General features: G+C 40.6%; 1 protein-coding gene across 3 annotated transcripts in view; it reads right to left on the bottom strand.

The window, feature by feature from the left end:
• Positions 1 to 13,426, bottom strand: part of LOC144628468 (uncharacterized) — a 29,609-nt gene that overhangs the window by 6,177 nt on the left and 10,006 nt on the right. For all 3 annotated transcript variants that reach the window (XM_078486564.1, XM_078486563.1, XM_078486562.1), the window contains exons 6-16: positions 10,025 to 10,136; positions 9,523 to 9,681; positions 8,532 to 8,689; positions 7,350 to 7,522; positions 6,573 to 6,750; positions 5,374 to 5,635; positions 4,882 to 5,177; positions 4,174 to 4,428; positions 3,304 to 3,426; positions 2,792 to 2,839; positions 828 to 1,058 (exon numbers count right to left, since the gene is read on the bottom strand). In XM_078486564.1, the coding sequence (XP_078342690.1) occupies positions 828 to 1,058; positions 2,792 to 2,839; positions 3,304 to 3,426; positions 4,174 to 4,428; positions 4,882 to 5,177; positions 5,374 to 5,635; positions 6,573 to 6,750; positions 7,350 to 7,522; positions 8,532 to 8,689; positions 9,523 to 9,681; positions 10,025 to 10,136 (1,995 nt within the window). The remainder of the gene's footprint in view (positions 1 to 827; positions 1,059 to 2,791; positions 2,840 to 3,303; positions 3,427 to 4,173; positions 4,429 to 4,881; positions 5,178 to 5,373; positions 5,636 to 6,572; positions 6,751 to 7,349; positions 7,523 to 8,531; positions 8,690 to 9,522; positions 9,682 to 10,024; positions 10,137 to 13,426) is intronic.

Below are 13,426 nucleotides of genomic sequence, written 5' to 3' on the forward strand. Positions count from 1 at the left end.
GAGAGTAAAGTGTCTTGCCCAAGAACACAACGCAGCGCCCCGGTCAGGCCTCGAACCCGGGCCGTTCGACTCGGAGTCGAGCGCGCTAACCATTAGGCCACCGCGCCTCCCATGTCGCTTAAAGACTGCTGTGTAAAATGGCTGATCAGGACACACTTTGTTTGAGTCACCGAAGCAGCATGGACATTAGTCATTGAAGACGAGAAGGTTGACAACAAAACGACAATTGTTGTTTAATGTATTCACCAGACGTCGCTATATGGGCTTTCTACAAGTTGCTCGGCACCTTTTTGGCAACTTTTCACATTTCGAGCAAGTTTTTCCCCTTTAAGCAACTTTTTTCCTTTCGAGCATTTTGTTGCATTTTGAGCAAGATTTTCGAGGCTAGGAACATCCGAAGACGTCTCGACTTTCGCCTTATTCCGCAATAAAACATAACAAAATTAGTCAGTAAAGAAGAAAGAAGCCCTTGTAATTCAACAAATTTTACGTTGTATGCGTTGTCGTGTGTGGCAAGTCCACGTGTGCACGTCCATTAAATCGAGGTCGATAATCTGAAAACGAGGCATGCGCAGTATGTGCACAGGACATCGCACGTTCCAGAATACGTTCTCTTTCGTAGAACCCAACAAAACAAGATATTGTTCTTCTGACAATATTCGCACATTTTCAAGCAGTCAGCAGCGGGGACTAGAACCAAAATCTAACGAAACCTGTGGAGAACGATTAACCTAAAATACCAGCTTTAGATCAACAAATCTGTAAGAACTTAATTTTCATTCTATTATTAAAACTTCCAGATATTTTCGGTTTGGTAAAAAAATCACCTTCATCTTTTTTATTTGATGACTTTTTTCGTCCACGGCTTGGCGTATTTGCTGGATCTCATCCTTCATCCCTTTGTTTTGTTTGACAATGGCATCCTTGTCTCTCTGCAGTTCGTCTACTTTTGCTTTCATTTTGTTCTGCATCCGATTTTCTTGGTCTTTCATGTCCTTTTGATACTTTTCCTTCAGACGTTTTATGTCGTCTTCTTGCTTTTTCTTTAAAATCTCCATCTAGAAAAAAGTGATGGGTATTATTTACTTCCTCCCCAAAATACGCCAAAAATGTACCGTTGCTTGGCTATGTTGTAGTTCAATTTTTCCCCTTGGTACAAATTTGCATTTTTCTTTGTTCTGGTATATAGTGTAATATGACTAGAAATAGCTGACACTAGGTTGCCCCCGAAGTTTCGACGTTGTTTATCGGTTTTTCTTTGCTGTTCATCCTTTTCTACAATTCAGACATTTGATTGGAAATTAATTTTCTATTTTGGATGATTATTAATTTTGATACGGTAAATCATTTAATTACAAGAACGCAACAGCATCTTGACATCATTTTGTCATGTTTTGCTGTGGTGGGGGATCTCAGCTAGACTCAAGCTAGACTTTAGAAAAAGTCCGTCGTCTTTATTAATTTAACACGCCGGGACGGTTGACCTATCGCGACTTGCGTGGCTCGTTTTTCGCGACTTCGTCGCTTTGAATGGGCCGCTTTTCGGGCTCGAATCGAACTCACTTCACTGTGGTAAATAAGTATAAATAAGGAGTGGAAATCGCGGGTGTGATGCAAATCGCCAGGTAAATGCTTGCGCTGGTGAAAGATCAGCATATTTAATGGTGATTTGTTATTGTTGCCTCGTAACGGGCATGGCCGCGACACCCTCGTTCCCAGGGTCTACTCCGCTTTGAAGATGGCGGCTCTTTCTGGTTCGTAAAGAGGTATAAAGCGTTGGGAAGCGCAGGCTATTTTCCAAATCATCGACAAATTATTGGAATCGTCGCATTTTGGACATTTATTTGAGGGCATTAAAAAAAGAAGAACGAACGGCAGGAGGATTCGAACCCTCCGCTCGCGCGCCCCTGATGGCGATGAAAGGTTTATAGCCTGAATAGCCGTTGAGCAACCTCGTTCCCAGGGCTTTTCCCTTGGTGATTTATATTATGTGGAAATCAGTGTTATTTTAATCCGAAAAGAAAAACGATAAAAATGAAAGGCTCAGGATTGGAACCCACAAAAAAAAGTAATAAAAAAATAATAATAATAAAAAAAAACCCTAGCCGGATTCGAACCCTCGCCCTCAGTCCCGAAGATCTGATTTCAAGTTCGACGCCTCACACCATTAGGCCACCAGCGCGCGGCCGTGTGACGTCATTTCCGCCACACACCAAGCTCACAAATATATATGACCGTAAACTCCACACGAGATTTCATCCCGCCTGAGCCCTTTGAGGGACAAAATTATACACTCCGCTACGCTCGGCCTTCGGCCTCGCTTCGCGAGGAATGATCAAAACGCTTTCAGACGTGTTTAAAACTAAAGGACAGAGAAAAATGACAAAAGCGATAGACAAACAGGCCACCGGAAATTAAGAGTCCTTATTGTATCTTTTTTCATCGCATGCCGTCATAAGCACATGCAATTTTAAGTCAATGACATTGGAAAAATATGTCGCCTTTTATATTTTTGATGCCAAAAAAGATCGCCTCTTTATTCAAAACATTGCCTCTCCATACTTCAAAACACTCCAAAACTTTATATTCATCCTGAGCCTAGCGCAACTCACTCTCCTCCCTAATCGAGATATAAACAAATGATTCCTAATTATTGGCTAATAAGTATAAGCAATTAGTTTTAATTTCGGCTTCTTTATGATAATGCATGTCTAGGATAATATATATTAGGACAAAAAGTACCGGTTAGTCAAACTAAAAACATATAGAAAAACAAATGCGCTAAACAAACCTCTTTCTGTCTTGTGCGGTGTTCTTCTAGCAAACGTGCATTTTCCTCCTGAAAAGAAACAACAAATATATGTATTTATCGGCATTGGTACAGACGTACAGACACACGAAGAATGAGGAGATGATAACTTTGAGTGTTCGAAACGCCGCTATCAACATTCCAAGTGTTGAAGTCATGCGACAAACAACAGTGCATATTGGTAAACGTTACATTTCTCACTACAGATTCTTTTTGGAGTTGTTCCCTTGCTGTTTGTCTACTCGAATATCACCAGCCTTTATCTAAGCATCAAAAGGATTTTACAGAGGGCCTACTTCCTGGTATTCTTATTGTGTTGTTGGGGCTATTCGTTAAATTTTCAGAGAAAATTTCTCAATAGTCAAAAAAAGCAGAACTAATCAGAAGCAAAAGTGCCTTTATGTACATTTAGGTGCTCGTATTGTTGCTATATTACGAGCAAAATCAGTACTATCAAGGTCCTAAGAACGGAAATAGTACATTTACTTTTTTACCTGTATCCGTTGCCTTTCCTTCTCCTTGATAGCTTTGTCTCTCTTTTCTTGAGCCAATTTTTCATCGTAATCCTTTAGCTGCTTTAAGTGAGCTTTGTGTTTCTCCATTTCTAACTGCAGTTCCTGCAGTGCAAAATTATGCATGCATTAATGTTAAAAATGGTCTGCCATTTTATTTCTATGTATGTCCAAAAGATTGAGCAAATTGTTTACTTCAAAGTGAAAGGTACTGTCGACGTTTTCATCTTGAAATTGAGCTTCGGACTAATTGGTCGCGATTAACGCTTGTTTTTGTGCAAAATGGATGGCCATTATAGTAAATATACGACCCGCAAGGTATATAGTAGGAACCCTAGTAATCCGAATGGGGAACTATCGTTTCAAGAAAAAAAAATCAATACTTGATATTAGTCTAGCTCAACAAATCTCTAGACGTTGATCTTATATTATAAACTATTCTTATTGTACAGGAATTAAGATAATGAAAGAAATTAAAGATTTTGCCACGTGCGCACATTAACAGCAGTACCTAACGGCATTCCAATAAAAATATCTTAATGTAGAATTTTAAACTTTTCTTTGAATTGCGATGTATTGTAGGCGACCTTGTGACATGGTGTTTGTTTTCTAAATGAGTTCATTCAAAAATGGGTGTCACCGTCCTCGTTTAGAAGAAAACGACCATTTATTTCTCTACCGAGCTTAGCATGAAGGAAATCTGGTACCTAGTGTTCTGTGTGCGCGCGCTAAATGACTCGAAAATTTATGCGCAGCAAGGATGCGCAATGCAATTAAGTAGAAATACCTTAAGCGTAATTACCATTTTTGAAAATCCAAAGTTTAAGTTAAGGGGTCAAAGCATTAACGTACCGGTTGGAACTTGAAAAACTCTTGAGCACAAACATCCTTGGCTCCTCGCGCTTGCTTCTGAAAGTCCTGTTCAATAGCAAGGAAGCTTTTTTCTATTTGATGGAAACTGACTGAAGACCCTTGCGGTCCTCTCAGTCGCTTGAGAATGGAATCCAAATGCTTTTCTTTGAGGTACTGCAGTAGTCTGTGACAGCACTCCTTTGTAAGTTGTCGGTTTTTTTCTTGCCATAGCTTCAAACCGTTTTCCATGTGTTTCTGAAGAACAAAAATATGTATGACTGTTTGTAGCTTAATAACTTAATAACATTCTGATTGGCTCTTCTGACGGGAGTAATTTATTGAATCAGACAGACAAGAAACCAATATACCTTATTTTCTCAATTAAACCCCCCAGCGTTTTTTTTCTGTATAACCTATCATTTTTCCTCTGTTTTAAATTGAGCAATAACTTTCTGTAAAATAAATATGTACTATCTACCAGTGTAGAAAAATGAACAATCTTCAAAAAAGGTGAATTTTTTCGCTAAGCTCAGGCTTAATTTTATAAATTGCTTGAAACATTCATTCACTTTTTGTCATCGTATCCGCAGCTCGAACGTGCGACTTATTCATATATTTATTTACGAAACCGTTTCGTGTTTGGTATTAACATATTGATTACTGCACAGTTAACTTCCTTGGGTTTTTATTCAACAAAAACCTTCTTACCGTGAGCTCTTCCAAATACTTTTCACTACTTGCAGCAGATATTTGAACAGTTCCTTCTTGAAATGCTTTCATACACTGTTCCACCGCTATTTGCTGAACTCGTCGAATCTCTTCACTGTCACATGGCAATTCACCATCCAGCTGGGACGTCATTGTACTTTCATACAGCTGTATGGCGGCTTCAACTGCCTCTGAGCACTTTTTCTCAAGGAACGTCTCCCAAGCACTTTGGACGTTTGGAACAGCACCAGGTGTGTTCAAGGCCGCAACGTAGGTACTGACAAGGGTGGCAAGGGCTAATAAAAGCAAAAGCAACAAACAGAATCAGGATCAATCCTGGTTCCCCCCCCCCCCCCGTCCCCTCCCCTACCTCCCTCCCTCTCTTTTTTAAAGCAAGATGAAATAGAACTGTCTTTAAAAATTAGTTTTTTAAGCTTCAGAAAGACAAGTTTAGTAGGCAAACCAGGCAAACGGTGAGGACAAAGTATTTACCTTCTCCAGTGACAAACTCTTTGTCATTGAAACTGCGTTTAGGTGCTAAAATGTTGTTCATCTTGACCTTGAACTGGTCTAAACCTCTCAGAAACGCAGGGTTGAGCTGATCCTTGTTCTTGTTTATGCATTGCATCATTTCGGAATCAACTGATGGAGGCGGTAAAGTGAACGCGTCAAAACCAGGGAAAAATTTTAAGATGCTGTCAACTACATCCTTGCTTTCACGGCCTGAAGATGACGAATCTTGTTCATTAAAAACCTAAAGAAAAATAAAGTTTAAAGTTTATCCAACACTGCGGAACAGGGACGGCGGAGCAATTTTCCAAGTGGGGGGGCTGACTAGTGACTTGAAATGGGGGGGGGGGGGGGGGCTAAAAAGACTTTTCTCTTAGTAAGTCTTTATTTTTCGGAAATTCTGGGGAAGCCCCCCCCCCAGCCCCCCCGGCTCCGCCGTGCCTGCGGAACTGTTAACTATCTAAATATACTGAAGGAACTTTGATGCCACTCTGTTCGTATATAATATATTTCATCTATCTATATTATTAGTTATGATCATGTTTTTTGCGCTACGGCGGGCATGCATGTTGTGATTTGAGGCCAGTTTCAAATGTAAAGGGATGAGTTTGCCAACTTTCTGTAGTTTGCCAATGCGTTAATCATTCACTTTAAACTTACAAAAGGTTAAGATATAATATTATTGGCCGATGATAGCTGTCTTTTCATTGTCACCATTCTCCCACAATTTTAGAAAGTCATCAACAACTTACTCGTGCTTTAAACTAAAAAAGATTAAGATATAATACTATCGGCCGATAATAGCTGTCTTTTCAATGTCACGATTCTTCTATAATTTTTGAAAGTCATCAGCAACGTACTGGTGGTTAAAAATGTAAGTCAACACGACGCGGACTATGGCCATCTTTGGGGGTATAAATTGGCATATGAATTTTGCTAGCTGAGAGTAGAAAAAATGGTGAAGATTTCACATTTCTTGAATAACAAACCAAGCACCTCCGCTACTAAATGGCCCTACAGACTTAATTAACACATTTATATACATTTTAAATTTCATTCTGACATATGCGTTCTTATATCTGTGACCACATCTCAGTGAATTAAATGATGAGCCACTGAGCCTCATAAGCGGAACTACTTATAAAATTGCCCTGTATTCTGCAGTTGCTACAAATTATTACCTTTCTCAAAAAGTAGTCCTTGACATCCTTATACTCCTTTGGAATGGATAGTGTCACATCTCTCAGCAGCCAAAAGAAGTAAGGAAATGTGTTACAAAAGTATGTGCTATCTTTATAACCACTTGAACGTCGAGACTGTGATCGTATCTGAATCTGTTGCGAGAGGTTAACGATAAAGCTTTTCATCGTTAAGGAAAAACTATAACTATTGAATTGTTTTGTATTAATTAACGATCATTCAAGTTGCCACTTGTGACTAAGTTATGTATTGTCTCTGTCATTGCTATTGTCAAGTTGACGCTCACGGTGACTATTACTGTAAATGCTATTGTCACTTACATTGAAGAAGTGAATGTGACTGGTACGTTATGCGACTGGTAAGTTAGAAGAGTATAAAACGTAACATAAATATATTTTTTAGACGTGCCACGTAGAACTCCCACAGGTAACAAAGCGTAACACCAGCTTGGGTGGCGAGTAAAACAAAACTGGGAGTTCTTTCATTGCGAGATCGTCATTATGCAGAGCCAATCTGAATGCTTAACTAGACTGATTATTTTTCATGCTTTGCTCCCACTAGAAAGAACAGCGTTCATTCATGGGGTGGGATGGGATTTAAATACTGCAATACGCATGGGGCCCTTTATATTTTATTTAATGAGCTCAAGGGAGGACACTTATCGAGGGTGATTATTAAAATGGGATGTTTACTGGAAAAGGAAAGTGCCTTTTCGAATCATTTTAGAATATATATTTAAATATTTTTTGAAATGATACTCCAGCTCCCCCACATCATTTCTAGTGGGTACTCCTTGTGAATTGTATATCAACATAGACGCCAGCAAAACAGTCAAAGTGAAGATCTGTCGATCACCACGGTCTTTACTGGAAGTGTCGCCAATTCCCTCAGAGTCCAGAAGAACAAGTGTAAATTCTTGTCCATTGGAATCCTGTGTGAACAATATTGAAAAAGTACATTGTATGACCTAATTTACATACACAACTAAATTATTGGCGTATGTAAATAAGTCGAAAGAAAATGCAAATAAGTTTTTTTTCCAAATTAAGATGTTGTTTAGTAATACTATTTTGGCTTCGACGAACAGAATCTCTCAAAACACGGTACAATTTACAATACTTAACAAATTGACATCTGCAGTTATTTATACGTCTGTCCTCTTATTGAAGATATATTGCGTCATAAAACTGTCAAAGTGTTGAAGATCCACGAGCCGCTAGGCGAGTGTATCTACAACAAACTTTGACAATGGTATGACGAAATTTATCATGAATAACAGGACAGACGCATTTAACACTGATGTCAATTTGTTTTTTTACAATAACAAAAAGCCAAAACTAAGCGAAGGAAAGAAATGCAGGAGGAAATGCACGAGGAAGATGCGATTGCGGCACTGCTGCAGACTCAAAATTTCTTCGCTGTAATTCGGAGAATCATAGGCTCGTAAATTAAAAGTTTGGTAAGAATACGGCCACAAATTACAAGGAAAAATTTGAATTGCTCAACTAACCTTAAATCCAGGGGAAAGTGTTCACAAAATAATCCGCTTAAACGTGGTTCAGTTTCTTTAATCCATTGACAGCACATATTCCCGCTCACCACCAATCTTCAGGTCTGAATCCTCATCAAAAAACATCCTAATGTTTTACTCTCTCAGTTTGCAATAGTTGCTTAAGGTTTAACCAGTAAATTTTAGATGATTTCTTCACTGACGACTTTTAGTCTTGTGGTGTAATATAATTCTCGCCTCATCAAGAATACGGCGCCGAAGTCAGTGCTGAAAACTTTGACAAAACCTTCGCTGATTGCGTCAGCAACGAGTTTCATGCGTGTATACTCATAATGACAATGAAAACCAACCAACCAGCGCGCGGGAATTTTTCTCAGTTATTGTAAAAAATGATGTTTACAAAGAAATATTTTAATGTGAATAATCGTACCTTGTACTTTTCAGGTACAATCCATAACCAGATTCCCATGGTCTCTGGATGAATTTCATGTCCAAGAGGAAACACGTTTGGTTGATTGAAAGCTTCACTTAACAAGTAAGACTTTCCCTTCCTTAATGGGCCCGATATGGACACCACGCACACGGGACCTATTCAAAAATTGTTGTATTTCTTATACATATTGATAGACATACTGGAAGACTCGTAGAATTTATACCACGATATACACACGGTAGTTTAAGAGGTAGTACAAAAGTGAAGTGGAGAGGTTAAATTACAGGAATAGGTGTCGACCAGAAATTGTGACCAGTTATATATTACTGTGTACAAAACCCAATATGCCTTATTCACCATGTTTGTTTTTTACGTTATAATGCAAATTAGGCACGAAGCTTGCGAGGGCAAACAAGATTAAAAAATTTCAGATGGCTTCCTATTATGTCTGATGACATAAATGATCATGCTTTGGTTTCAGCATTGTGGTGAAAATGTTAAAGTTTTAGCAATTTCGGTGCTATTATAAGAAAACTGCTTGCATGGTTTACGTAGTTGCGTAGTTAAGTCAAGTTATCGGGTAACTACTTACATTTAACATTACTTTAGTATCGAAATCATTATTCCATAACTTGGCTCTATAATGTGATTTTGGCGCAGGTATATATTACACTGCTTAGACGAGCCGATTTTAGGAGAAACGACATAAGTACAATATATCCCCCCCCCTCCCCCGGGCAGACAACGAGGCTAATTTGCTTTGAAATATGAAAAGAATGATATTAAAATAATGCTTTATTTATATAGTGCCGTTTTTATCGATATCCAATAGCGCTTTTTAAGTTATTTACAATGTGGATAATTGGGCTTTTCCAATTTTGGTGAGGTCTCCCGATGCCGTAAGTCCAAGCATAACAATGTAAGTTGCTTGAGTTGCAACTTAAGCTTGCTGTTAGCCGTCCATAATGGTGAAAATTAATCCGTCTACCTTTAACATTGCTGAGTTGTTCGAGCGCTTCCTCGATCACATACAGCGAAGAACGCTCGTCCCCTGTTTTTATACACTTGCCAGTCTGTGGGTCCCACTCAAAGTTGTTAGGCAAACAAAGTGGAATTGCTAATTCTTTTTTCCTTGAAGCATAAGCTCCTGTCATAGAAAGTGACAAAAATGTGTTAAGTTGTATTGACAACAATCTTCAGCACTTTCCAGCACTTATTTCTTAAAGGATCGATGCTACAACATTATATCAGTTTGCGCTGCAAGTATTGTAGCGAAACCAAATCACCCAGGTTTGTAAAACTAGTGGAAGTGATTTTTGAAATCAAAACCTCGTGAACAATTTAATTTGATTCTGACATGTCACTTGCAAGATTAAAAAGCAATGAAAACAGAAAAAAGGTAGATCACTTTTTCTTCAGTTTCAAAAACTTAGCTGTTACACTGTGGTTTTTGCATATTTGCATTTATATAGAAAGCAATTGTACCCTACCTCCAGGAGAAACATGTTTAACTTGCTCTTTTAAACCCATTCCAGGCTGTTTTAAAGATGACGGTGGCGATGTTCTTGATTGACCTGTCTCTTTTCTATATGATTGAACTCGCTGCATTTGGAAGTCCAGAAAATAAAAAAAGTCGTTAGGGTGAATTTAACCCTATCCAGACCGGGGGGGGGGGGAAAGTGCCCGCGCCGACTTTGAACGCTTATAACTTTTTTTAATATTCAACCAAACGCTGCCAAACTTTGCGACTTTATCTAAAATTTATCTGGGAATAATTTGGTAGGGTAGGTTGTTGTGTCAGAAACTTGACGTCACCATGGCAACGGCATTTTGACAGGCATGTTTTCCCAAATTTGTAATTTTCGTGTTTGTATTAATGAAAAATAACTTTAAAGCAATTACTTTCACCTGTTTACGGGTTTTAAGCACATTTTTATTCGTTTTGAGTATTTTCCAGTAATTTTGGGCGGTTTTCTGACGTTTTGGAAAAATTTCGAAATCCAAGATGGCAAATCCAAGATGGCGGCTGTTTTGACATTATGATGTAATTGTCACGTGATGTGACGTCATCATCCCACGTGACATATACTAAAAGATAGATTTTGGGACATACTATTTATCCTGTAAGTTTCATTGCGATTGCTTAAATATTCTGGAAGTTACGGAGGGGGGGGGGGGGGGGGCGGAATCCGCCCCCCGCCGCTCTGAAAAGACCAAAAAAAGCCCGGTCTGAATAGGGTTAAGAAACGGAAACAATATCTCTGTTTCTGTAAAGTTTGGCTAATAGGGTTGGATATTAGTCGATAGGTGACCAACCAATCAAACAACCAACCAACGATCAAGCCAACCAACAAACTAATCACTTTACCAACCAACCAACAACCTTACCAACCAACAAATCAACCAACGACCCAACCACCCAACCACCAACCAACCAACCAACCACGCACACACCCACCCACCCAACCAACCAACCACCCACCAAACCAACAACCCACCAAATCAACCAACCAATCAACCACCCACCAAACCAACCAACAAAGCAACCAACCAACCAGCAAGCCACACACCCACCCACTCAACCACCCAACCAACCACCAAACCAACCAACCATCAGACCAAAAAATCAACCAACCACCCAACCAACCAACCAACCAACCACCCACCAAACAAACCAACCACGCACCCACCAAACCAACAAACCAACCACCAAATCAACCAACAAACAACCCACCCAACCAACCAACCAACCAACCAACCAAGCAACCATCCACCAAAGCAACCAACCAACCAACCAACCACCAAACAAACCAACCAACCAACCAACCACCAAACAAACCAACTAACCAACCAACCAAGCAAACACCCACCAAACCAACCAACCAACCACCAAACCAACCAACCACCAAACAAAACAACACAAAACAAACCAACCAACCAAACACCAAACCAACCAACCAACCACCAAACAAACCAACCAACCAACCACCAAATAAACCAACTAACCATCCAAACAACAAACCACCAAACCAACCAACCAACCAACCAACCACCAACCAAACCAGCCAACCAACCAACCAACAAACCAAACACCAAACCAACCAACCAACCAACCAACCACAACAACCACCCAACCACCCAAACAACCAACCAACCAACCAACTACCCACCCACCAAACCAATAAACTAACCACCAAACCAACCAACCATCCAACCAACCACCAAACAAACCAACTAACCCCCAAACCAACCAACCAACCAACCAACCACCAAACCAACGAACCAACCAACCAACCAACCAACCAACCAACTAACCACCAAACCAACCAACCAACCAACCAACCAATCACCAAACCAACCAACTAACCACCAAACCAACCAACCAACCAACCAACCACCAAACAAACCAACCAACTAACCACCAAACCAACCAACCAAGCAACCACCCACCAAAGCAGCCAACCAACCAACCAACCAACCAACCAACCAAACACCAAACCAACCAACCAACCACCAAACCAAGCACCAAACAAACCAACCAACCAAACAAACACCAAAAAAACCAACCAACCAACCAACCAACAAACAAACCACCAAACCAACCAACCAACCAACCATTAAACCAACCAATCACCAAACCAACCAAATAACCACCAAACCAACCACCCAACCAACCACCAAACCAACCAACCATCCAACCAAAAAATCAACCAACCACCCACCCAACCAACCAACCAACCAACCACCCACCAAACAAACCAACCACGCACCCACCAAACCAACAAACCAACCACCAAATCAACCAACAAACAACCCACCCAACCAACCAACCAACCAACCAACCAACCAAGCAACCACCCACCAAAGCAACCAACCAACCAACCAACCACCAAACAAACCAACCAACCAACCAACCACCAAACAAACCAACTAACCAACCAACCAAGCAAACACCCACCAAACCAACCAACCAACCACCAAACCAACCAACCACCAAACCAACCAACACAAAACAAACCAACCAACCAAACACCAAACCAACCAACCAACCACCAAACAAACCAACCAACCAACCACCAAATAAACCAACTAACCATCCAAACAACAAACTACCAAACCAACCAACCAACCAACCAACCACCAACCAAACCAGCCAACCAACCAACCAACAAACCAAACACCAAACCAACCAACCAACCAACCAACCACAACAACCACCCAACCACCCGAACAACCAACCAACCAACCAACTACCCACCCACCAAACCAATCAACTAACCACCAAACCAACCAACCATCCAACCAACCACCAAACAAACCAACTAACCCCCAAACCAACCAACCAACCAACCAACCACCAAACCAACCAACCAACCAACCAACCAACCAACTAACCACCAAACCAACCAACCAACCAATCACCAAACCAACCAACTAACCACCAAACCAACCAACCAACCAACCAACCACCAAACAAACCAACCAACTAACCACCAAACCAACCAACCAACCAACCACCCACCAAAGCAGCCAACCAACCAACCAACCAACCAACCAAACACCAAACCAACCAACCAACCACCAAACCAAGCACCAAACAAACCAACCAACCAAACAAACACCAAACCACACAAACAACCAACCAACCAACCACCAAACCAACCAACCACCCAACCACCCAACCAACCAACCACCCAGCCAACCACCCAACCACCCAACCACCAAACCACCAACCAACTAACCAACCAACCAACCACCCAACCACTCACCCAGCTATCCACCAACCAACCAACCAACAACCCACCCACCCACCCACCCAACCAACCAACCAACCAACCACCCAACCACCCACCCACCAACCAATCAGCCAACCAACCAACCAACCACCCAAC

Source organism: Oculina patagonica, chromosome 10 (assembly GCF_052425735.1).
Source record: "Oculina patagonica isolate OP01 chromosome 10, crgOcupat, whole genome shotgun sequence".
In the NCBI taxonomy this organism is placed as follows: Eukaryota; Metazoa; Cnidaria; class Anthozoa; order Scleractinia; family Oculinidae; genus Oculina; species Oculina patagonica.